Source organism: Cimex lectularius, unplaced genomic scaffold, assembly GCF_000648675.2.
Source record: "Cimex lectularius strain Harlan isolate CLEC.00 unplaced genomic scaffold, Clec_2.1 scaffold42, whole genome shotgun sequence".
Lineage (NCBI taxonomy): Eukaryota > Metazoa > Arthropoda > Insecta > Hemiptera > Cimicidae > Cimex > Cimex lectularius.
Window position 1 is genome coordinate 621,501 of NW_019392754.1, and position 25,822 is coordinate 647,322.

At 33.9% G+C, this 25,822-nt stretch overlaps 1 protein-coding gene across 1 annotated transcript in view; it reads right to left on the reverse strand.

Annotated features, from left to right (window-relative positions):
• The window catches only part of LOC106673880 (protein CYR61), a 310,348-nt gene that overhangs the window by 49,995 nt on the left and 234,531 nt on the right, over nucleotides 1-25,822 (reverse strand). The window contains exon 5 of the mRNA XM_014406253.2: nucleotides 3,292-3,383. Within this exon, the coding sequence (XP_014261739.1) occupies nucleotides 3,292-3,383 (92 nt within the window). The remainder of the gene's footprint in view (nucleotides 1-3,291; nucleotides 3,384-25,822) is intronic.

Below are 25,822 nucleotides of genomic sequence, written 5' to 3' on the forward strand. Positions count from 1 at the left end.
ACCTTTACTGAGTTGTATTTCCCATATTTTACAGGAAGGTTGTTCTCTTCAAATTTTTCTAACAATAATAAATATGACTGAAATAGGTTTGCTTCTTCTTAGTGTGTTTTTTTGGAGTAGTATTTGTCTAATAATGTACAAAACCCAGAATTCATATATAAAATAAGCCAACAGACTCTTTTCACATTTCAGGCTTGAAACATGACAAAACCGAAAACCATAGTAATTCAAAGGTGATGGGGAGAAGCGAGGCCAGGTAAATCTAAAATGATAGAGAATAAACAAGCTACAGGTTTATCGCCATGGAAATCTCACAATCCTGAAATTTTAAAGAATAGTATGCCTTCTTTTAACCTAACATGGAGGATATTTGGTCGAGTCGGTTTAATACAATTTAGAAAGTATAGAAAAGAATGGAATTCTCGAGTATTTGTATAACTCTGTAGGTTTTCAGCCGGGAAGTGAGTGGAGAAACTAAAACTCTGCTCCCAACGGATTAAGGTTTCTGAATAAAAGTTGGGAGATGAACGATTCGAAATCACTTGCGTCGGTGGAGTGAAAACAAAAGCCCTCTGGGAGGGCCCTCATCGCTTGGATAAAAAGCCCGCTTGGGAGCTTTACATTAACCGAAAGACAGGGGCAGATCCCATTTCCTACTATTGTTAAACACTGAATTGAAATCACCGTTCGGAATGCGAAAACTGGACGTCCAGACGTTAGAGAGCCTCAATGAAAACGGAACAAAACGGGAGGTTGTTATATTTGGACGATAAATCGCTTTTGTCCTCCTTCCGGACAAAAGAGCCGGCAAAATAATTATAATGAGAGGTAATTTAAAAAAACAAAATGATAGCTGTAACGTACGTGCCGACGGATATGATTATCTTTTGTTAAAAAAAATTTAATAAAAAGAAGGTTTTTACCTTTATTATAATTGACAGTAGGAAATGACACCCAAAATTTTTTATTCAACTCTTATTTTCACATTTGCTTACAAATATTCAATAAAATATGTTACTTAATTGTTTAAATATGTTTTATGCTCAAAAATGTATACATTTAACAATGTTTTAGTAGTAATTAGGGACCTGTCAGATGACGGGGATGGGAAGAGAATTCGGTCATTGTTGAAACTCTCAGTGTTTAGAATTGCTGGTTGCTTGGTTTAGGGTTGTGTTAGGACGTCACGAAGTCACTGTCTTTTTAAGCAGTGTGGGAGATTTTGTAGGACGATAAACAATTCTTTTGATACTATTTGTTTTTATTTAAGTTTAGATTATAGTCCTGATATAGGCATTAAATTGACAGAAAGCTTGACTACAATTTTTTGAATTTTCTTTGATCGCCTCCTACCATATACCACAAATGTGACATAAAACCGATAAAACATACATCCAAAGAACTTCATTATCAGTTGAAAACTCGACTACTTTCTTTGGAAAAATATTTTAATTGTGCCGTATTAATTATGGTTATTCGGAGATCGTGGGATGCGGTCTGGTATGATGAGGTTTTAGAAAAATATTTTCTTTATCGTGCAACGTTTCGATCTTTATTGAGATCATCTTCAGGGTCTGGGATTTATAAAGTGTGTTTAAATTGTACAAATGCATGTAGGATGTGGAAAAAAATAATTTATACTATGCTAGATAATTTTAGATTAAAGAAAACTTGAATTTATACAATGCTAGAAAATTTGAGATTAAAAAAACGAATTTATGCAATGCCAGAAAATTTTAGATTAAAAAAAAGACTTTATACAATGCTAGAAAATAATAGATTCAATCAAAATATTTGTATTCACTCATACTTTGATTGAATCTAAAATTTTCTAGCATTGTATAAATTCTTTTTTTTAATCTAAAATTTTCTGGCATTGTATAAATTAATTTTTTATCTCAAATTTTCAAGCATTGTATAAAATCATGTTTTTTAATCTAAAATGATCTAGCATGGTACCATTTTTTTTAATCTAGAATTTTCTTGCATTGTATAAATTCTTTGTTTTAATCTAAAATTTTCTGGCATTGTATAAATTCATTTTTTTAATCTCACATTTTCTAACATCGTATAAATTTCTTTTTTTAAATCTAAAATTTTCTAGCATTGTATAAATTCAATTTTTTTAATCTAAACTTTTCTAGCATTGTATAAATTCATATATATTTTTTTAATCTAAAATTTTTTAGCATTCTATAAATTCATTTTTTTCACATCCTACATGTATTTGTAAAATCGAAACAATGTTTATTAATCCCAGGCCCTGAAGATGATCTCAATAAAGTTCGGAACGTTGGCACGATAAATAAAATGTTTTTCTAAAACCTACGTCACACCAGATCGCATCTCACGATCTCCGAATAATCATTAATTAACGGTCACTAAACACAAAACACACACGTATTAATAATAATTCTTGTAATTTTTTGATAGTATTCATTCTAATTTTGTGGAACTCCATAATATGTTGATGTGTAGGAAATAATTTTTCTGTTTATTTGATTGTTCAATGTTGCAATATTTACTGTTTTTTATATTTCGATAGTCATTGTCACTCTCTATTACATCCTAGGTTCGACAACTTATTTAGCAATCCATTAGATTTCGTGATCCGATTGATCAAATAACCTCTTTCTATTAATTAATCTTTATGTAAGGAATTGGTTGAGATAAAATAGTCAGTGTCACGAGCGGGATTCGAACCCACGATCTTCGGCTAAATACGCCGCTGCTCTAGCACTTGTGCTATCGTGACTTCTATCCACTGGGACACCAACTTCCTATCTCAACCCACCTTTTTTTAATTTTCCCTCCTCGATAGCTCAAGTGGTAGAGTAGCGACGCATTTAGCCGAAGGTCGTGGGTTCGAATCCCGCTCGTGACACTGACTTTTTTATCTCAACCGATACCTTACATAAAGATTAATTACTTAGCAATTCAATCAGCCCTTTTTCTTCTTTTTATTATTTTAATTATTTTTTGTTTAAACACGTTACTCATGAAAATGAAAAAAGGTGCTCGAGTATATTACTTAATTTAAAACGTAACGCTTTCATAAAATTTATATAAATGGTTATGCTAAAGTGCTTTAATAAATGGTTTCTGGGATTCCTAGACGCTAATTATCAAATTAGATTTCCGTAAATAGAAAAGTTGTTTTCTATTTAACAAAAGCTGTAACATATTGTTTATAAAGATATTTTTATATAATAAATTATGACGAGTAAGCATATACGAAAATAAATGACTGTTGAACGCTAATTAGGCTGTTTTAATTTTGAAAAAAATTACCTTGCAAGTACACTGGGTTCTGCAGTCGAGCATGAAGTTCTTGCCGTTTTCGTACGTCTGGTTGAACACCGTACACGGGAGGCCCTTGATCTCTGAAAACAAACAATAAACAGAATTAAGCAGCGAACGGCTTACAGGCCGATGAAGCCTTTGTTTTAATGGTGGAGTAATCAAAAGCTCAAACCGGGCCACCGCTGTGGGTGGTAGCTGTCAGAATATAAACCGAAATCAGAATAAGCATTTGAGTTTATTATACCGTTGTATCACACCCCGAGCTTCCCTCGTACCTCCGACACATTTCACCGAGGAAATTGTGGGGAAATTGGAGTGTACCATTTCTGAATCTTGGACCCGATGAAAATCTGTTGGAACGTTTTAATTAATATTTCAGTGACTACTGAAAATGTTGATATACTCTTGAAAGACGTACGAGAAGTCTGGCAACAGCACACTCAAGTTGATTAAATTAAATGATAAAATAGGATGAGAGAAAACTATTTTGCATAGCCACCAGCTTACCACCTAAAGGTAGTTTCCATTTTCAGACAAAGAATTCGTTTTAGTTCTTACTTTTTTGTTCACCCAACTTCCAATCGATGGATTTTATTTTTCATAAGCATTTCCTTTTATGAGAAGCTCTAATTTTTGTTTAATTCACAAACTCTACAGTTCTACTACATTTTATACAATTTTAAAGCTCATTTAGTTGTAGAAAAGCCGCCAAAATATCATCATTTTTCGGTACCATTTTCTCAAAATCCAATTAGATTATTAAAACCAATCTTTTTTGTTTTATTTATCTTAGCATATTTCACATTTTTGATAAGGCCCTTAAAAAAAATGAAGCTTTAAATTTTGGCAGCAACCTAAAATTTTGTCATTTTTTGTGCAAAAGAATTTGCACATAACTTTATGATAATTAGATAAATATGTATTTTTTTATCAAACCCTTTCTCACACTTAATCAACACTCTTTCCCTCATATACTGTCTCAATGTTATTTCTCACTTTTTTACTGAACCCCTAGCAATGCATAATTATTCATTTTTGCTTTGGGAGTAGCGCAAGGATATCTTTTCTCTCGTATTTTATTCATCAATCTTTTTCAACTTTCTCTCTCTTTCCTTTCTTCCCTTCCTTTCAATCTCTCTTTTTATCTATCTGTATTGCACTTTTTTCCATCACCAACTGTACTCACATAATTATAAATTTGGGAGTAGATAAAGAATGCTTTTTCAGACCTTTTTTATTTGTAAATTGTTTAAAACTCTCTCTTTCTTTAAAATAAGGTTCTAATATCTTATTTAATTCCTCATTTTTATTTCCCTACCTCTTTCTTTCTGTCACTCGGTATTTCTGTTCTCTCCCTCTCTCTCTCTTTTTTCTCTCTCTCTCTCTATCTATCTATCTATCTATCTCTCAATAACACTATCTCAACTCTCTATGATGATTGTTGAATATTAACAGTAAGTGTGGTTGCAATTTTATTACATTACTTATATTACATTTATCTCTATGTTTAATTTTACTTTTTTTATTTCACATTGAAACCAATCTAGTGTCATCATTTTGCTGGAACTGTTTAACTCTGTTATATTTAAATTAAAATTAAAGTTGTGTTTCCTTAAATTTAGAAAACTTGTTCGATTTAGGCAAGTGTTCTTTAACTCTCGTCTTAATTTCCTTACCGCTTTGTCCTATATAATGATAGCTCAGTCATTACAAGTAAGTTTGAAAACTTAGATTTCTGACAGTTTTGAGAGGATGTTTCTAAGTGTGACGTACCTCTAAAAGCTAATCTAAAACCTTCTGATTTATTACAATTAATTAAGGCTTTTAGTTGAGATGAAAAAAAGCTAATGGCACGAGCGGGATTCGAACCCACGATCTTCGGCTAGATACGCCGCTGCTCTACCACTTGAGCTAAAATGGCAAAAAGGAGGGAAAACTCATAAGGTGAGGTTGAGATAGGAAGTTGATGTCCGAGTGGATCGAGGTCCCGATAGATCAAGTGGTAGAGCAGCGGCGTATCTAGCCGAAGATCGTGGGTTCTATGGGTGGAACCATTCTTTACAAAAGGTGAAAAAAATTCTTCTCTGTCCTGACGAAGAAAGAATGGCAAATTAATCTAAGTTCATATAATTTTTTTTAAATGTTTGACACGCTGTAAAAATACATTGTAAATATACAATTTTTTGTTTTTACAAATGTAATAGCTTTTTGTCAATTTGATGTTTAATTAATTCACCAGGTAACAGATGTTATAAAGTTCCAAAATTAATCTAGGCTCAGCTTTTGCTGGTTTGAATTTATTTTAATATTTGACGCTTTAACAAAAATGCCTAAATATAAAAAAATCTAAATTTAAAGGTTTTTGTTTGTTTTTACAGACGTAATCGTTTTTAATTTGATGCATAACTAATTCACCAGTTGATGGAGCTCCTAAACCGGCCATGAACGTATTCACATAAATCTTCATCGGAGTAAAAAATTATAGTAAACAGAGCTGAAACTATTTTTGTTTAACTATATTTACGAGAATAAATCCAGTATGTATTCACTTTTCAACTGGCAATAGATAATGCCAAAAATATAGCACAAAAGTTTATAACGATGGTTTTTTGTACTACTTTTAATTGAGCGTTTTCTGTTTAAAGATTACGGCATATATACTTTTTTCATCTAAATTTTATTGATTTTTGAATAGACATATAAATTAGGTTAAAAATAAATAATTTATTGATAGATATTGCTTTGAGAAGTTTTTTTTAATACTTAAGTTACTACTCAAGTTAATAGTTGATATATATGTGTGGTGATTAGTGACCGTTAATCGATATTTATTTAGAAATCGTGAGATGCGGTCTGGTGTGATGTAGGTTTCAGAAAAACATTTTCTTCATCGTGCCAACGTTTCGATCTTTATTGAGATCATCTTCAGGGCTCAAAGTGTTTGTCTTCTGTGTAATTATGCCATTCTTGCGTGTCGTGTCGTGTGTGAGTAGGGCACTCTCGACACGACACGCAAGAATGGCTCATTTACACAGAAGACAAACACTTTGAGCCCTGAAGATGATCTCAATAAAGATCGAAACGTTGGCACGATAAAGAAAATGTTTTTCTGAAACCTACATCACACCAGACCGCATTTCACAATTTCTAAATAAAGTTTATATATATATACTGATTTGTTTCACTATCGCTGGCAATTATTCTCTGATTTCAATTTATATCTGTTCAAAAAGTAGCATACTCTTTTGATTAAATTTTGGAGTCGTAAAGTTGGAAAGCGTTCGTCTCCTACGGTACAAAGTTCGGCCGCTTTGAAATCCTTGACCCTTTGTCAAATTACTACTTAAAGCTAACTTGGCAGACGTAGAGATTAACATCGTAGTCGTGTCGGTTTGATTTCACAAATTCCTGCGGTTGTATCTAACGGGTTGAAATTAAACTTTTCCTAGCATTGAAGGTGGCAGTCGGCGGAAATTAAGGCGCAGGAGATACTAAACCCGCTTTACTGAACTGTAATGAGGGTTATGTATAACCTAATACTCAATCTCGAGCCAAAGTTGTGTAATTTTGTATTTTTTTCCTTTAAAAGATTTGACTGTTTTTGAACACTTGATAAACAAGTAAACAAAAGAAATTCTTACAAAAAAAATGTTATATTGGAAATGTTTGTTCCTATGATCTTGATTGAAGATTGTTTCATCGTTATAGGCTATAGGAGAGAGAACAAAAAAACCGCTTGAATACATAAAATAGTCTCATCTGGTATTCCGTTATTATCATCATGCTGGAGTAAACACGTTTTGTATAATGAAGCCAAGTCAGCATGTCCATCAATAAACCGTTGTGAATAGGGACGGCGGGGAAATCGCTGGGACGAAGGCTTCGGCGTCCTCATTAACGGTTAAGTGGCCACCAGAGCGGCCAAATATAATATAATCCGGCTAGGAAGGTTCATTTATGTTCTATTAGGGTTAAGCAAAGACACCTGCGGGATTTGATCCCTCATAGGCTTATTTTACATCACTCCCGGACCAAATAAATTTGACGGTCGAATGATTCTATAGATGCACACTCACTGGAAAATTACATCCCATCCAGAAATTTTGTCAAGATATATTTGTGTTTTCTTATTTTTTTTATAAAGTTGGATAATTGGTTCAAACAAGAAAACAAACAAATCGTTTTCAATACAGAGACATAAAGACTCTTCGTTGTATTAATTTCTGGATTATTATGTTTTCGAGTTAAGGTGGTCTTTTACATACCAGAAAAATATAGATTGCTTTCAAATTTGATCTAAAACTCGTTCAACGCAGCTCACAGTGTATTTAACATATTTCATAAAAATTAAAAACCTCCTGCACTTCACAGAAGCAGGATTCTACTATTTTATTTGTACTATTTATTTGGAAACTGAGGAACATCCTCACCATACGTACTATCTTATACTGAGATCTTATCTGACTGATCGATTTTTTCGAGTCCGTCAGGGAACTGAATTCTCACCTTATATACGCATAAGGGCGGGTATTCCTCAGGGAAGCATACTTGACCCTTTTCTATTTTCCATATACACTGCAGATATTCCTACACACGTTAACATTTCGACACACACATTCGCTGATGATACAGCGATTCTTACACGCAATTCGGACCCCACAATAAACACTCAACACTTACAACAACACCTGAATGAATTAAGAATATGGTTCACAAAGTGGAGAATAAAGGTAAACCTAACAAAAAGCACACAGATCAATTTTACTTCACGTAAAAATGTCTGTCCTGCGGTGAGTATAAATGGAATTCCATTGCCTACCACTTTTCATGGATAAACGACTGACTTGGAATCCCCATACAAGACTGAAAAGACAGCAAACAAACCGACGTTATAAATAGTTAAGAATCCCCATACAAGACTGAAAAGACAGCAAACAAACCGACGTTATAAATTGTTAAAAAGACTACTCGACTCACGATCAAAATTAGACCTTGAAAATAAACTTTTAGTTTACAAGACAATGATTAGACCTCTGGGCGTACGGTTGTGAAGTGTGGGCTCAACCAATCATTCCAATTCAATCCAATCAAAATTCTCCGTCAAATTATAAATGTTTCTTTTTCCGTTTCAAATTACACTATCCACAAAGACCTACACATCCCGTTTGTACATGAACTCATCAAAACCCGATATAAAAAATTTCATCAATCACTGAACATACACAGTAATCTATTCGTACGAAATTTATCACTTCCAACCCTGGCTGAAAATCCTCCAAGACGATTGAAACGACAGTGGCCCCGAAACCTTCTCATTGTATGAAGACTGAACAAGATATCAGTGTGAAGGAGTGTTACCACAGGGCAACTTCTCCTACAAGAGCCTCAAATGATAATTCAACATATACGAACATATTTACTTAATACATCACTTGTAGTTGTAAATACCAAATAAATGTAATAAAAAAATTTAAAAAAAAAACCTGAGCAAGCATTTAACCATAGATGAACATCAGTACTTCTTACTTAACTAAACAGCAGCCTAGCAAAGAAAACCAAAAAAATTCTAATTTCTGTGCAACCCTAAACCATGAACAATGACATACATTATGCTAGTAAGTCTCGACCAATGCTCATGTCCTAGAAAATTTTGAAGCGATTACAATGCCAATCGATAATTCTATTGCTGAGTGGGAAAGTGTATACATCGTGAATATTTTTTTATCTGCCAATTTACATATTGTGAATAGTGTACAAAGCTGTAAACCTTTTATAGCTTTGACTTTATCTACTCGGTTCGCCTGATCACGTTGTTGCATGTCAACAGTTTCAGCTTGAAACGAACGTCTTTGAAACAGCCCATTTTTATAGCTTGATTTTTAAAAGGTAAGCAATAAAAAAAAATGGCGTTTTTCCATTTTGTTAATTAAATATTTAATGGAGTTTAAATAGAAACATCAAACAGTGAATGAGCAAATATTGTAAACTATGTACTTTTCATTAAAAATTATTTGCACAAAAAGCAATTGTTTAAAGAGAATTTTTATTGAACAGTTAAATATAAGTAACCTAGAATGTACTTTTAAAACCGAGCTGAAAACAATATTTAAAGAAAAATAGCTAAGCGATCCATCTCTTTTTCTAAACGCGGAGAAAAGAAAGTTGCAATTTCTTTGACATACGTCAAGAAAGGGACTTTTAGATTAAATTGGTTTAAACAAATTTAATTAAATTTTTTTTCTGATCTCGTTTAATTTGGTTTCCAAAATAAGTATCATGTTATTCATATAACGATAAAAGTATGTACATATTGTTTGAAATAAACAACAAAATAGGAGTGCCAGTTTTTTTGCTTTGAGTGTGTTTTCCCGGAGCCTCGGTGTAATTTTTGATTGACGTGTAAATTGATGCAATAAAACATAAATAAAAATAAAACAGTATATAAGAAACGTTTAGAGCATGCAATGAACTTACTTGGTTTTTGTATTATCTAACATGTTTGATATATTTTGTCATTTTACAACCTTGAATTGCAGACGGTTCTTTCAGACTGATTGATTATTATATCCCGTATTTCTAATTAAATGTTTGACTTGAACGATTTGAATGTTTGCAAAACGGACTTGATTTCCCAGTCAAATAAGTGGAATTAAAGTTTTGACGAAGAAGGCGAGAAGTGAGAGAAGGAATTCGACTCGACACCGTAGTATCGAGGCTCATTTAGCAAATTACTTCAAAGTTTATTTAGATAAAGAGAAAAGCGTGGGTCCAAGGGAAATAATAAATAAACGATTTACTCTTAATGAAGTGAGAACTCGTAGAGTTTTAACATTGTGACTTAATGAAGGAAGTCTTTGGCGTAATTTATTATGTCCATATTTAATGCTAATCTGGAAAAATACATTCGTTACTTTTCCTTCTTTTTTAATTTTCTCGAGCATTGTTTAAAAGATAGAAACATCCCTAACCGGTTGCGTAGAATTTTAATTAAGCCAACGTCGGTTTGTTTCCTAGGCTGCCTGATCAAAATTTATCACCGGTTTTACTCTCAGCCCCCCTTTCCGATTTGTATAGACCGTCAGATGATTTTTTTTTCTGTAGTATAATCTGCTGAATCGACATTCTGTCAGCAACGCGGACACCTGACTTAGGGGGATTGTCTATGTGCGACCCCACAATTTTTCGCCAAGTCCGCTGTTTTCTTCGTTTCGACCCTGTCACTGATTTTTATTTGTTGCCGCGCTAACTTATTGCTTTTTGAAGTTAGTTATCGTTAGATTTGTGTCATTTTTTCGATCGTAGAAATAATTTTCCTCAGTCGGCTTAATTATACTATAAGCATTAGAATTCTCTTTATGAAGCGCAAACTTGTTCAACTGTTTTCACTATGTGTGTTTCTTAGTGAGCTGTTGTATCATCATTTGTTGAAGTCGTGAGGAGCGCTCAAGAATGAGATAGTTTAGAAAAACACTTTTTTCATTTTTTTTTACCGACGTTTCGACCTTGATTCGGGTCATCTTCAGTGCCTGGGTAAATTACAAAACATATACTGATTGGAAAACATACAATTTAAGATGTAAATATAAATTTTGAACCGAGTATACGCATACGCACATAAAGTGTGGTGTTATTCTTGCGGTGTCATATTGGTTTTGTATGCAAATGTTGAGAAACTTTTGTATTTGACTGTCTTTATATGTTTTTGACATACTGGGGGACGCGGTAAATCTGGAAAATTTTCTTTGATCATAGGCGGTTTTATTTAACTGAAAGGAAGTTGAAAATGGAGATTTTCTGGATTGGATTTGTGATTCGGCCATTTAATATTGGATAGGATGTTAATTATTAAGGACGATAACAAAGGAAATGGAAATATAAAAATAAGATTTAATAGTTTATTTGTTTTATGATCTAGGCATAAGTACGGCTGAGTTTGCATGTATCTGTTCTGTAATTTATGCTGTATGAGTCTCTAATAATGTAAACCATTTGTAGAAATGTGTAGAGATTAGTGACCGTTAATCGATAGTTATTCAGAAATCGTGAGATGCGGTCTGGTGTGATGTAGGTTTCAGAAAAACATTTTCTTTATCGTGCCAACGTTTCGATCTTTTAATGAGATCATCTTCAGGGCCGTCGAATCGGAAAATTCCAAATGCAGTCGAGTATCTTCGTTTACATCATCAATTTCAATGTGGACCAATTGGCCCATTGCTCCATTTGCTTTGTCGTTAACATGTATGATTTGTTTAGTATAGACGAAATTTCTTACAGTATTTTGACCGACATTTTGTGATATTTTTGACGTACAAATGCACCCTGCTGTAGATGTCGTTTTTTTAGCCGCAGAGTTTAAGATCGATTAATTGTATAGTGCAACATACTAATTTGTTTCGACTTTTCGCCATCATCAAAGGAGGGTTTTTTTCCTCAATCTGAACAAACTTGTCACAACTACAAGAAGTTATATACATTATATCTCTTTTTCTTAAATCTATCTTATATCTTTTTGTTAAACTATTGTTTCCTCTTTTTAAAGTAACCAGAGGTGATAACATTGCAAACTCATTATGAAAGTTGACACGCGTAGCCAACCGGCCATTTGTCTCTCAAGCTCAGGAGAACGAGTCGAGTATAAAATCACACTTTTCAGGCACTTTCAAGTTATTTACGACTTAATATAAAAGCCGGTTAAAAGGAAAAGACTACCGTGTTGAGATTGGAAGGCGTGGGCGGTTCGTAAGGTACGCCCGTGGAACGGGGCCGAGAAGGGGTGAGACTGGTAATTTGTCAAGTGTTTGGTGGTGTTGTTGCTCTGAATTTATGCCGTTGTCGCCGTGTCAGGCTGGGCTCTCGTACGGCTATATGTTAGGGGGTCACAACTTGGCGGCAATCCACTGGTTACAGCTTTTGCCTGTCGTCTAGAACTAGTCTAGATTAAATCGTGTAAATACAAACGTGTGCGCTCCTCTTCGATCTTGTCCAATCGTTTGAAAACAAATCTTTGGCTTTGTCCATATTCATCGGTAGAGAATAACAGTACAACTGTTCCTTTGTTTGGACTAAATAAATAATTTTCATCTCACTTTCTCTCACACACATACATAACAAAAATCTCCCCCTTCACTCTCTCTCACTTGCTTTCATTAATTGTAAAAGATCGTTCGCGACCCAAATTTGGTAGATTTTACAAATAAAACGATGTTTATTTATGCTTTCCTTTCCCTCCTCACTCTTTCTCTCTCTCTCTCTCTCTCTCTCTCTCTCTTTCTCACTCTTTCATTAATTGTAAAAGATCGTTCGCGACCCAAATTTGGTAGATTTTACAAATAAAACGATGTTTATTTATGCTTTCCTTTCCCTCCTCACTCTCCCTCTCACTCTCTCTCTCTCTCTCTCTCTCTGTCTCTCTCTCTGTCTCTATTTCTATCTGTCCTCTATCTTCCCTCTCATCTCTCGCTCTCTCTCTATTTTTCTTATCTTTTATCTCCCCCTATTTCTCTATCTTCTCTCTCTCTTACTATTTACTCTTATTTTTTAATATTATAGTATGGCATGGTGTTGTAATAAGGATACTAGGAAACGGGGTTTGTGCCCCCAGGCACTGCAGCCTTCAGGCTTATTGTACCTTCCTATTTCCTTAGTTCAGTGTAATAGACACAATCCTTCTTCTTTGAAGTATCAGACCATTGACTGTCGCTGCTACAATTTCATGCCGTAAGTGTTTTTCGTATGTTAGGTAAAATTGAGTCGTTGCTTCGTATTCGAAGATGACATGGGTGGCTGTTTCCTCATCATCATTATATAATCTGCAGGTGGGGTCATCGTTGTATATGCCCATGTTGTGTAGATGTTTTCTCAGATGCCAGTAACCGGTTAGAAGTCCTACCCCTCCTCTGAGTTTGGCCATCTCCAATTGGAGCAGTGCTTTTGCCAGTCTTGTTTCATCATAAGTTTACTATGACTATCATCCTAGAGTTTATCCACTTCTCCTTTTGTTTGTTTAAATCCATTAATTTGAATCCAATGCGATGGAGGATCCTATATTTGTTTTTGTTATCCCAAGAATAGGTTTGGGGCCTATGTATGGTCTTGCAGATTTTCCTCTGGCCAGTCTGATCTCTTGTTACCCAAAATTCCTCTGTACCCCTGGCACCCAAGGTATCATCAGGTTGTTGTGTATCCCCAGATTTTAGAGATTCTTGATGCATTCACTGACTAATTTTGATGTGATTCTTTTACATGCTAATGCTTTAACAGCTGCTTGGCTATCAGATCTTATGAGGTTTTTTTTTGCCTATGTAACCTCTTTTAAGATTTTCCAGAGCACAAGCATTGATGGCACGTATTTTCGCTTGAAAGACTGAAGTGTACTTCATTATTTAATATTAATAATACATACATGAAGTTAAAGTTTTTTAATGTACTAATGTTTCCAAATATAACTTCCAAATATTACAATAATTTACTCAATATTATAAAATCATGTAAATTTAAACATATTTATAAAAAACAACTAAAAGCTTTTTCTCATTAGATATGATCAATCCTACTCTGTACAACATCAATCATATTTAAAAAATATATGAAGAAAGTAAAAACATTATATTTCTATTAAACGTATTTTGGATTTTAAATTATGTAAACTTCATTTGTACAAATGCTTGTTAAATGTAAGAAAAGTTCATGAAATCTAATTTTGCGAGTTAAAAAAACAAAAATGCAAAAAGGAGGGAAAATTCAAAAGGTTGGGAAGTAAGTGTCCGAGTGGATCGAGAGAAGATCGTGGGTTCGAATCCCGCTCGTGACACTGACTTTTTTATCTCAACTATAAACCTTAATTAATTGTAAAAAATGTTTCATTCAATTTTATTCTTTTCTCTCTCCGTCTCCTCACTCTCTCACTCTTCCTCTCTGTTTCTCTCTCTCTCTCTCTCTATTTGACTTTTTCTCTATCTTCTCTCTCCTCTCTTTTCTCTCCCTTTTCTCCTTTTCTGTTCTCTTCCATTCTTCTATTTTCTCTTTTTGTTCTCTCCCTGTTTCGCTCTTTTATCTCTTTCCCTCCCAATACCATCATCTCTAATTTCTATTCCCTTGGCTATTGAATATTAACAGAGAGTCTGGTTGACATTTTCTATTTTAATTAATAACAATGTTCACTTGTAAAAAAAATACATCCTAGGTTTTAGATGAAGGATAAGGAACGTAACGATGGATAACTTTCTGAGATTTATTTTTAGCTATACACTAGAGATCGATGCTTTGTGTTTATTTAATAATAAGCTATTACAAATATGGCCGAAAATGATTATTATTCGTTATCTATTTAATTATTTATTTATAATTGGCACTAATGATGATTGGTGACATAGTATCATTTTCTTGAGTATTGGGGTGTTACTACATCTGTAAAGGAATAATTTCGTTGTCTTTCTTTCCCCCGTCAACATAGTTTCTACTCACTCAATCATCCCTTGTTATTTTCTATTCACCTATTTGTTATTTTAGTGAAATATTTGTTTATGCTATTTATTGTAGATGGAATAATTGCACTAAGTTTAGTTTTGTAGTTTCGTTTTCCTTAAAGGAGATTGAAAGCTTTTATGGAAGTAACAGAAGGATTTTTCCAGAGAATTTGATCGCATCAATTTATCATTTGCTCTTGAAGATTCTAGCTATCGCAAGTTGAATTATTCTTTGATTCTTCAAGTGCCTATAAGACCCTTCTTCCCGATATATTTCACCTTAGTTCTTTTATGTACCTCAACCTATTTTTTATATATTGAAGGCAGTCCCATTCCCTCATTCAGAATGCACGGAGCGGCCCAAATGCAAATATCTTACTTATTCCGAAGTCAACTGGGGTCTGGGAGCCATTTAACCTCTAGACGTCGGAGAGTCACAAGGAACTTAAATGGGGAATTAAGTTTTAAAGTCTCGCCATTTTATAAATAATGTAAAAGGTAAGGTAATAATATACCATTGATCCATTGTTCAACTAATTATTATTTATTTTTGAAACATTAATTTTTTCCTTACCTTTCTTTATCAGAGTATACTTAAATTTAATGAAATTTACCACTTATAATTACTAAGAACGATTGATTTTATATATAATTATTATTTTTATTCTATATTTATTTGCATTTTTTTCTATATTTTACCAAAAATGATTTTTATTAGTGTGTTGTTGTATGTTTTAAAGGAGTTATGTGATAAACATTTTAATTATAAAAGCTTCGTTTTTATTTTTAAACACTAACTTTCGAATAAAATATTAGCTACCTTAACTTAACAGGGTAGGTAAATAACGAGGGAACGGTGAAATAAACAGTTTTTACAATTATATCCTCTTGTTGTTGGTGCTATTAAATTAAAACAGACACCAGATATAACGTAGACAAGGGTCGTCATCAAAGAGCCAAATCTGCATTTAAATTCATTAAAAAAACACAAAGAATAACAATAAATTATTAGTATTTAAATAATGACTTTGTTCATCAGAGTTTTAATAAATCATGATGTGATAATTCATCTTTCCCCTAGAAGGAAAACTCGAGTTTAATTGCAACCGCTGGAGGAGAGAAAATGGCCCTGGTATCCATCATAAGGACCTTACACACGAGGAAGGCCTGAGCCGTACACTTATCTTAGAGATCATAAAAACCCCCCTCTGTCTCATTAAAGCCGCTTCCACCTGTTTTACTGCCGAGGATTGAAGATCAGTTTCTTTGCGGCCTTTTATCTTTTTCCTTCCCTGCAGGGTTTTTGTTATTCACAGCTTTTCCCAACCTGACCCCATTGAAACGAGCCGTTAAACCTCTAAACAGTCAATTTTAAACGGAAGAGAGTGATAGATAGACTTTCTTTAACCAAAACCTTCTTCAAGACTGTTTTCTTACAATATACTGAGCTTTCAGTTAAGAATTATAATAACAAAACGAAACATAATAAATATTTGAAGTTACTATGATCAAATTATTGTTATTTTTAAAATAACTCGATGATCGTGTGATAGTAAAAAAGTTTTCATAAATTGCGACATTTCATCTTGAGGTCTGCGTAGTGATAATCCCCTGACTCATCAGTCTGGTCAACCTATCCTGATTTTTGTTAATTGTTAATTCCGACACGTTTCGACATTTTGCCATCTTTTTTTTGCCAGTTTATGAGTGATATCTGTAGAGTGAAGTTACAAGGTCCTGGATGTGTGTGTTTGATGATTAAGTCGATTTTTTTATTGTTCTAGTCGGTATTTTTGGATTTCGGTCCTTTTCGTTTTTAATTTGTTTAATATTTTAAATGGAGTTAGCGATGTTTGTGATTTATCGTTAATTTGTGTATTTATGAGCTTTTAGTGTTGAATATGTTTATATATTTCTAATAGTATGTTCATTTTTTGTCCTTTTTGCACACTGTGTAGAAATTTCATATTTGTTTGTATTGGTTCGTGGTTGATACGTTCCTTTTATCTGTCTTTTATTTTTCGTCCTGTATCCGATGTATTTATCTACGCATTTGCATGTTGTGTGTATATTCCTTTTTGTTCTGCTTGGTCCATCTCGTCTATGTTTTGTCTTAGTAAAACTAGTTATAATTTTTAGTGTTGTTTTTATGATTACTTTGCTGAATATGTTTGTTCGTTTTTTTCCCAATGTGAATGTGGTACATTTAGTATCTGTTTTTGAAGTGTTGGTTTCTTTTTGTGTGCATGTTTTTTCTCAATTATTTTCTTGATTGTGCTTGTGTTATAGGTGTTATTGTGTGCTATGGTTCGTATTCCTTTAAAATCGTTTTTATACTTGCCCTTGATTTTATGTAGGTGTGGGTGGTTTGAGTCGGCTTGTATGATGTCAGTTGCTGTAGATTTTCTGTATACGTCAAATTGTAGTTAGTCGTTTGTATTTGTGATCGTTAAGTCTAGAGAATTTATGGTATTGTTTGTTTTTATTTCTGCGATGGATATTTTTGAGTATTAAGTTCAGGTATGTCAGTATGTTTTTATGTAGTTGTTGTTGTTTCCTACTTATTTGTATATGATATTACTGTTGGTCAGACTAGTTAAACACGTGGAAACTATAACAACCACTTAGATTTTATTTACGATTTATATAGTTTACGACGTCAAAAACTAAATGGTTGTTATTGTTTCCACGTGTTTAACTAGTCTGACCAACAATTGAATGAATAAAAACTTAATGAACAAATGTGCAGTGTTTAGTGACCGTTAGTAAATGATTATTTTGAGATCGTGAGACGTGGTCTAGTGTGACGTTGGTTTTAGAAAAACATTTTCATTAACTTGTCAACGTTTCGATCTATATTGAGATCATCTTCAGGGCTCAAAGTGTTTATTTTCTGTGTAGATGTGCCATCCTTGTGTGCCAAATCTGCCAACAGAGTGCACTCTCATCACTGAACCCAATAATGACACATCTACACAGAAAACAAAAACTTTGAGCCCTGAAGATGATCTCAATAAAGATCGAAACGTTGGCACGATAAAGAAAATGTTTTTCTAAAACCTACGCCACGCCAGACCGCACTCCACGATCTCCAAATAATTAATGAATAAAATAGAGATATATGTGAGGTCTTGTTTGAGATGAAAAAGTAAGTGTCACGAGCGGGATTCGAACCCACGACCTTCGGCTGTAAGATATTACATTTGGCCATAATTTCAGTGAAGTATTTCTTTTCAAAATGGGAAATTACTTCTCCGAGGCTGAAGTTAGGTTACCCTATTCCTAGTCTGTCTTTGGTGTGTTTATTTGTCCATTGACTTTAAAATAGTTTTGTTGTGTAATGGTTTGTGATGTTTGTGAGTTGTGCTTTGTCACAGTTTTTGCGTAGCGCCTTACGTTCTATGTCCATAGTTTTTTTTTTACCGGGATTGATGCATATAGGATTATTATGTCAAATGAAATTCGTTTAGTGCTATTTTTAATTTGTACGTTTTAAACTTTGTTTATTAGGTCTGTTGAATTCTTAACTGTGTGAGTTGTTTAATTGTGCTACCTCCGCAAACCCCCACGGTCTCATTTCTAAAACATCAATCCACAGATATCACCCGACCACTGAATATGGCGAAATGCCGGACAAAATTTAGCGATGATAGGCAGACCAGGATGATAGGTGACTTACGAAGCAGTAACTTTTCATATAGTTGACAAGTTCACCAAAGAAGAATATTAAACGTTGTTTCCACTAATTATTTTGCAATAAGTGTTATTAAATTTTAAATGGTGAAAAACTGTCGAATTTTAATAGAGAGCATTTTATATAAAAAAAGAAAAGAAAAAAATGAATAAATGTAGTTGGCAAATTCACCTCCCCCGCAGCCGAAAAAAGTGGTAAAAACCCCAAGTCTTTTTTGTTCCTATTATATCCTCGTGATGCCCTCATCGGATTTGACCAAACGAGATGGAAGTGTGAAATGGCAATCTCTTACAGTGGTCCCGGGGTCATTCCGAGGAGATGAGATTGTCGCACCGGTGATAAAAGGAGAGATTTGAGGTAGTACTTAGACATTGTTGCCAGGAATTTTCGCGTCCCGAATCCTTTGATCGCAATCCCAAAGGTTGTTAGCGGAAAGTTTAACATTTTGTAGACAAAACGCCTCTTTCTAAGTTAACAAACGGCAATTGGGACATAGCGGCGTTTATTAAGTAATCTCTGCCTAAGTTTTATCGTAGCCGAGCTGTTCAAAGTGTTCGTTCAATAAGATTTGCAAACTCGATGTATTTTGTTATTGCACTGATCATTCGGAGATCGTGGAGTGCGGTCTGGTTTGACGTAGGTTTTAGAAAAGCATTTTCTTTATCGTGCCAACGTTTCGATCTTTATTGAGATCATCTTCAGAACTCAAAGTGTTTGTTTTCTTTGTGTATCGTGTTTAGAGTGCCCAGTCACACCAGACCGCATCTCACGATCTCGGAATAATCATTAACTAACGGTCACTAAACACCACAAAATTCTATTGTTCGTTTTTTTTAAAGTTGAAGAATATCATAATTGCACAAATAAGTCTGACATAATTTACAAAATGAATTGTTTAAACTGTCCGGCAACTTACATCGGAATTACATCCCAATGTCTGGATAAGAGAGTAAAGCAACTCTATGATAACAAAAAATCCAAACAAAATCCTACAACACTGGCTACCCACCATTTTGAACACCGATACAATTTTGACTTCTTCAATTCAAAAATACTACACACAGAACAAAACAAACATAAAGATAACTTTTTAGAAATGGTTTACATCAACAGGGATAAACACAGCATCAATTACAGAACAGACACATGTAAACTCAGTCGCCGCTACGCCAATATCATTAATCAAATTCAATGTCAATGACATACATATTTCATAATCACATCACACAAGACATATAACATATAAAACAATCATTACATTCCACACATCAGACATTTCTACATAGACTAATTCGTCAACAATTTTGCTTTCCTTTCCCTAATTATCCCCGTCTATATAATTCTGAAAGGATAATCAGGCCGAACCATTACCCATTTTTTCCCATTGTTGGCTTCTATCACTTCAAAGAAGCCGACTCCTCATATAAAAATGTCTTTCTATCCCGACTTCCTCCCCCACCAATTCAAAATCCAACGAATTTAGACATAAAACATCAATATCTCACAGGCACTCTCAACACGACATAAATGACACATTTACTAGAAAACAAACACTTTCAGGGAATACAAATACTTCGATTGAATCTAAAATTTCTAGCATTGTATAAATTCGTTTTTTCATGCTTTTTTCTTACATCCTACATGTATTTGTAAAATTGACACAATACAAACAACCTCAGAATGTAATGGTTAACCTTATGCCATATCACAATAAGTATCAGACCAACTTGCTGAATCTTGTGCTTATTACCAGACCTTGCGTATAACCTTAACCCCCTCTGAAAATAGCAAATTGTCGTATGTAAGCAGTGTGAAGCAATTCGAAAAATCTCTGGAGGTAAGGGTTAATGTCACATAAAATATTAATATCAGGATTTGCTCACGTATCTTACTTTACTTACAACTTTTACCTACCACTTGCAAAACGTCAGGAATTAATAGACTGAGCAATACAACAAGCCCTTGAGGGTAAAATATTGAATATTATGTTCAATATATCATAATCTGTTTGTAATGTTATATCATAATAAGTATCTACTACTTCCGGGATAATGTTCTTACAACTCACCCTGCTTATAATCCTGATTCAATATTTGTGCCTGATTATTAAGGATTATTGGAGATCGTGAGATGCGGTCTCGTGTGACGTAGGTTTAAAAAAAAAAATTTTTCTTATCGTGCCAACGTTTCGTTCATTATTGAGATCATCTTCAGGGCTCAAAGTTTTTGTTTTCCGTGTAGATGTGCTATTCTTGTCTGTTGTATTGAGAGTGCTAGGCACTTTGAGCCCTGAAGATGATCTCAATAAAGATCGAAACGTTGGCACGATAAAGAAAATGTTTTTCTAAAATCTACGTCACACCAGACCGCATATCACGATCCCTAAATAATCATTAACTAACGGTCCCTATACACCACAAATATATCATAAAATTATTATTTTTTAATCTTCTCTTCTTGAATATAAGAATTAAGGATTGGATATTCGGATAGCTCTTAAGTTGATCAAATTTCATAAAGAACACATTAAGTTTCCTCCGCATTAATCCATCTTCAAATAACGTTAAATTTTAAACCATCAGACATGTAGTTTTCGTCCTAATTAAACAACAATATTAGCTTAAAAAATAATTCCCTGGCGTTTCTCAATAATTTTATCCCTTTTGCGTTTGGAAGAGGTTTATTTAGACATTATTGATCACACATGTAGTTGAAATTTGTTCATAGAATCCCATGTTCTTCTCGTGTAGAAATACTATCAAAAAATTACAAGAATTATTATTAATACGTGTGTGTTTTGTGATTAGTGACCGTTAATCGATAATTATTCGGAAATCGTGAGATGCGATCTGGTGTGATGTAGGTTTCAGAAAAACATTTTCTTTATCGTGCCAACGTTTCGATCTCGATAGATGATCTCAATAAAGATCGAAACGTTGGCACGATAAAGAAAATGTTTTTCTAAAACCTACATCACACCAGAACTCATCTCACGATTTCCGAATAATTATTGATTACACACTTTGAAAAGAGAAAAGTTAAGAATTTTTTACGAGATCTTGTATTTTTAAAAGGCATTTTGCTGATGTAAAATGAAGAAAATAGTGCATTTTCTTCTTACAATGGTTATTTGAATTACAAAGAGGAAAACCGCTCAGACTGCTAGGAAATTTGTGATAGTACGATTTTGGCTTGGACGTGCTACCACACTCATCATCGTTCGCCTGACCTTGCACTTTCAGATTTTTACTTATTCGTGCTCTTTCTATTATTTGGAAAAAAGGTTGAGAGTTCTCGGAGGACGAATTGAAATTTTTTGTTTTTTATTTTTATTGAATTTATCGTTAAAAAACGCAACGGTCTTATTTTACGACCGATTTACTTCATGATACAAGGAATATTTGTATAAAAATTTGCAAACTATATATTATCCTAAATCCATGCTACGCGTTCAGATAAGCTTCTTCGTCCTTTCGTCGTCTTGTGCCTTCAGGTTTGTGCCCCCTAATTGCCTTTGACTTGACAAACCACCGTAGTCCACTTCGTAAGTTGAACTTTAATTAAGTACCTTGAAGTCACATGACTTTGATATAATTGCCAGATTTGATATAACTCACATGAACTATACTGTATTTTAGGTACAGTATAACAACATATCTTATAACGTGAAATTTAATTACCAATTTAATTTTTGAATTTAAAAACCAATTAGGGAATATTAAACAAAAAGTGTACAAATCTTCAGTCTATTATATTTTTTTCGAAGGATTTTTTGAAGAAGGCCTGCTCTATAGATGATATATTTATGCATCATATACAACGACGTCGCGTCGGTTCGCAGATAGGGTAATGACACTGATGCCCTCGTTAAAGCCGTGCAATTAGCGGTGTTCCATTAATCACTAGTACACGGTGCCAGGTTCATTTGTGCACCACTGCCTTCCGAATCAATTCCCACGGGTCCGGAACACTACGGATCTTCTCGTAAAATCATATTGAATTAATTGTAATTTACAACCCCTCGGCGAAAATCCTTGTGGAGGTGTGCAATTAGCCAATGTGTCATCCAAGCATCCTCATTGTGAGTTAATATCTTTGAAAATATATAAATTGGGTTTTCATTTCCAAGTGTATATCATGAAAGAACAGTAAAAATAATCCTGCATGGCTGGTTAATGAAGGATCTGAATTGGAATTGTTAGAAAGTGTGGGAATTTGGGTAGTGTATATGGAGAAAAAGAATGAACCAAATCTGTTCCCTTGAAAATATCTTATCTCCGATTCTAAAAAATATGATTTATACAGGAAGAATATTAGAATGAGACGTAGTTATTACCCCTCGAGTGGCAGGAGATGTTAGATCCTTGCAATTGATGATTCAGAATTTAAGTGTTTATTTGTGGAATTTCTATTTAAACTTCTGTAAAGCCAAAATGGTAGTTTTTTTTAATAAGGATATAGCAAGAATAATTCTAGAGAAAAGTGAAAAATAAAGGAAATCCGTTAATTATTTCGTAGTTTTAGGGGTAAAGTACAACAATTGCAGTGATGAACGCTATGAGTATATTTCAATTAATTAAGGTTTTTAGTTGAGATAAAAAAAGTCAGTGTCACGAGCGGGATTCGAACCCATGATCTTTGGCTAGATACACCGCTGCTCTACCACTTGAGCTATCGTGACTTCGATCCACTCGGACACTACCTTCCCATCTCAACCCCACCTTTTGAATTTTCCCTCCTTTTTGCCATTTTTCAAATGTCGTGTAACCTATTTGATTCTCGGCGACAAATGAGTGGTCAAGCGGACTACGAAACCTAATAAAATGTAATAACCAAAATGACGTATACTTCACTAAAGCTCTCCGTGGCCATTTCATTTGTCGCCGAGAATCAAATAGATTACACGACATTTGAAAAATGGCAAAAAGGAGGGAAAATTCAAAAGGTGGGGTTGAGATGGGAAGTTAGTGTCCGAGTGGATCCAAGTCACAATAGCTCAAGTGGTAGAGTAGCGCCGTATCTAGCCGAAGGTCGTGGGTTCGAATCCCGCTCGTGACACTGACTTTTTTATCTCGACTAAAAATCTTAATTAATTGAAATATATTAATTGGTCAAGCGGACCGCGAAAACTAATGAAGCTATGAGTATATTGAGAAAATAGAAAGTTTCTTAATAAAACCTTTCTCCTCTTTGCCCAATAATTCACCGGCGTGCTTTTTTGGAAAAGCGAAAACGGGAATCATACCACCAAATTACAGAAATAATAGAACAATAAATATTCTAAAATAAAATTAAAATATCTTCACCGGTCTACTCTGAAGTTTTCCCTGATTTCATCGACATCCGTGACGAGAAATTGTCGGTTTTTGAGGTGATATTTGTTTTTGTGTATATTTTTCATGGACTAGTTCAAAAATTAATTGTGTAACCACTGTTTTGAGCTATGTTTGGCGTTTTTAGTCCATGTTCCTGTTAACACCTGCCAGACCAAAAAACAAGAATAGTCAGGTTATGATCAGTGACGACAAATCCACTTAAAAAATTGTGAGATTTCTTCTTGAGGACTGCAAAGTGATGAACCTGCTTAGGCCTGTCATAAAATACAGACTGAGAGACCAATGAATATGTGCGAAACGCAGACTGATAGACCAAAACCGCGAGAATGAGTCGACCAAATATAAAAATGCCTAATATTTCCTTATTCTTATCCAAATATCCATGGTTTTTTTTTAAGTAATTAAAATTAGTTTTTTTTAATTCTCGGCTTTTAAGCTCATTGTCAAGAACGCAAGGATGTTTAATATTTTTTTATCTTGTATCACCAAAAGAAATTTTGTCAGTGTCTCACGTTTCTTGCTTCTTTGTAAGTATCAAAACTTGTCAACCTAAGTATCAGCATAAAAAAGGGTCATCCCAATAAGAGCTTGCCATAAAAATTTTGAAACCCATGTCCCAAGATAGTTGAATAACTGTTATGTAAAATATATAAATAAGTTTAGTGTCATTGTAAGACGACTCAAAACGACAGACTACACATTTTATCTTTCTAGAAATGTTAACATCTATAAGAAGGTTCCAACATTTTGAAAAGAAATAAAACAGGAAGTTTTTTTTTGTGGCCTTGTTTTACAGATTGGCCAATGATAGTTTTAGAACGGGTGCATATAGGCACACCAGGAGGTCCAGCCCAGCCGCAACCGACAAGCCTCGTGAAGGGGAAGGCTTATCTTGTAAGTATTTTTCTTTGACGGAAGTCCATCCGGAGATGTGAATAAAAACCACTACAACGAGATACGTTGAAAAGTTCACAATTGCCTCATAAACGTTTAAACTCTCAAAGTCCAACTTGAGACTTGTAATTTACTAGTTTGTCCAAGCTCCTCGTAAACTACTAGTGTTTTTCTATTATTTACATATTTGGTGCAAGTCATAATGAGATGCTCAAGATCTGATATTCTTCATGTCTCGCAGAGATCATCATCACGTGCATGGATTCTGTGAAGGTTACTCCACATATCCTAGGTTATTTCTAAACCTGTTGATTGTCCGAGAGTCCTGCCTATCCATGTTTGCCATTGTAAACCATGACTTTTTCCTCAGGTTTGGATTTAAGAAATAAAAGGGGGAGGTCCGAAGCGTTCGATCATAACAGTGTGTCAAGCTAAGCAAATAAAAAGAAGTTTAGAATAATTAATAAATTAAAATCTGTTTAATTATCATGGGCCATCAACTAATGCCAAAAAAGACGATTCAATGAAAAAATTTCGCGTTGTTCAAGAGAAATCTAATTGTAATTTTATGTTTTCATTTGAGTTTAAGTTGAAAAAACTCAGATGAATAAGTATATTTTAACTTACATTGACGAGTCACAATTAAAAGTAATTGAAAGCTTTGAAAAGGCTAACTCGCTTTGACATCCCTTTCTTACAATGTAATATTTTTTATGGTCATTGTTTATATGACTTTTCAAAGCTGTATAGAATTGAATGAAGTATTAAGTCCGATTTCGCTCATTGATAAAACTTAGGTACGTGTATTTCAAATCTTGACTTTTCAACCGACGCCAGTTCCAAATAAAAAAAATACTCAGAGAATTACATTTACCGCAAATAATAATGCAAGAAAATAAATCAATTACGGAATATCTCACAATACGTCAGAACCAGGAGGCTATTAATTCAGCAGAATAGACCTTCAAAATAATCAAGTGATCGATGGGCGGAGTTGAACTTGAATGATGAATTTCAACCGTCGTGTGTTATTTAAGGAAAGAACGGATTTTTTGTAATTTAAATTGTTTATCTTGTTTCTTAATAATTTTTATGATGGATAATGTAGAATAAACCACTTTTCGAAAGAA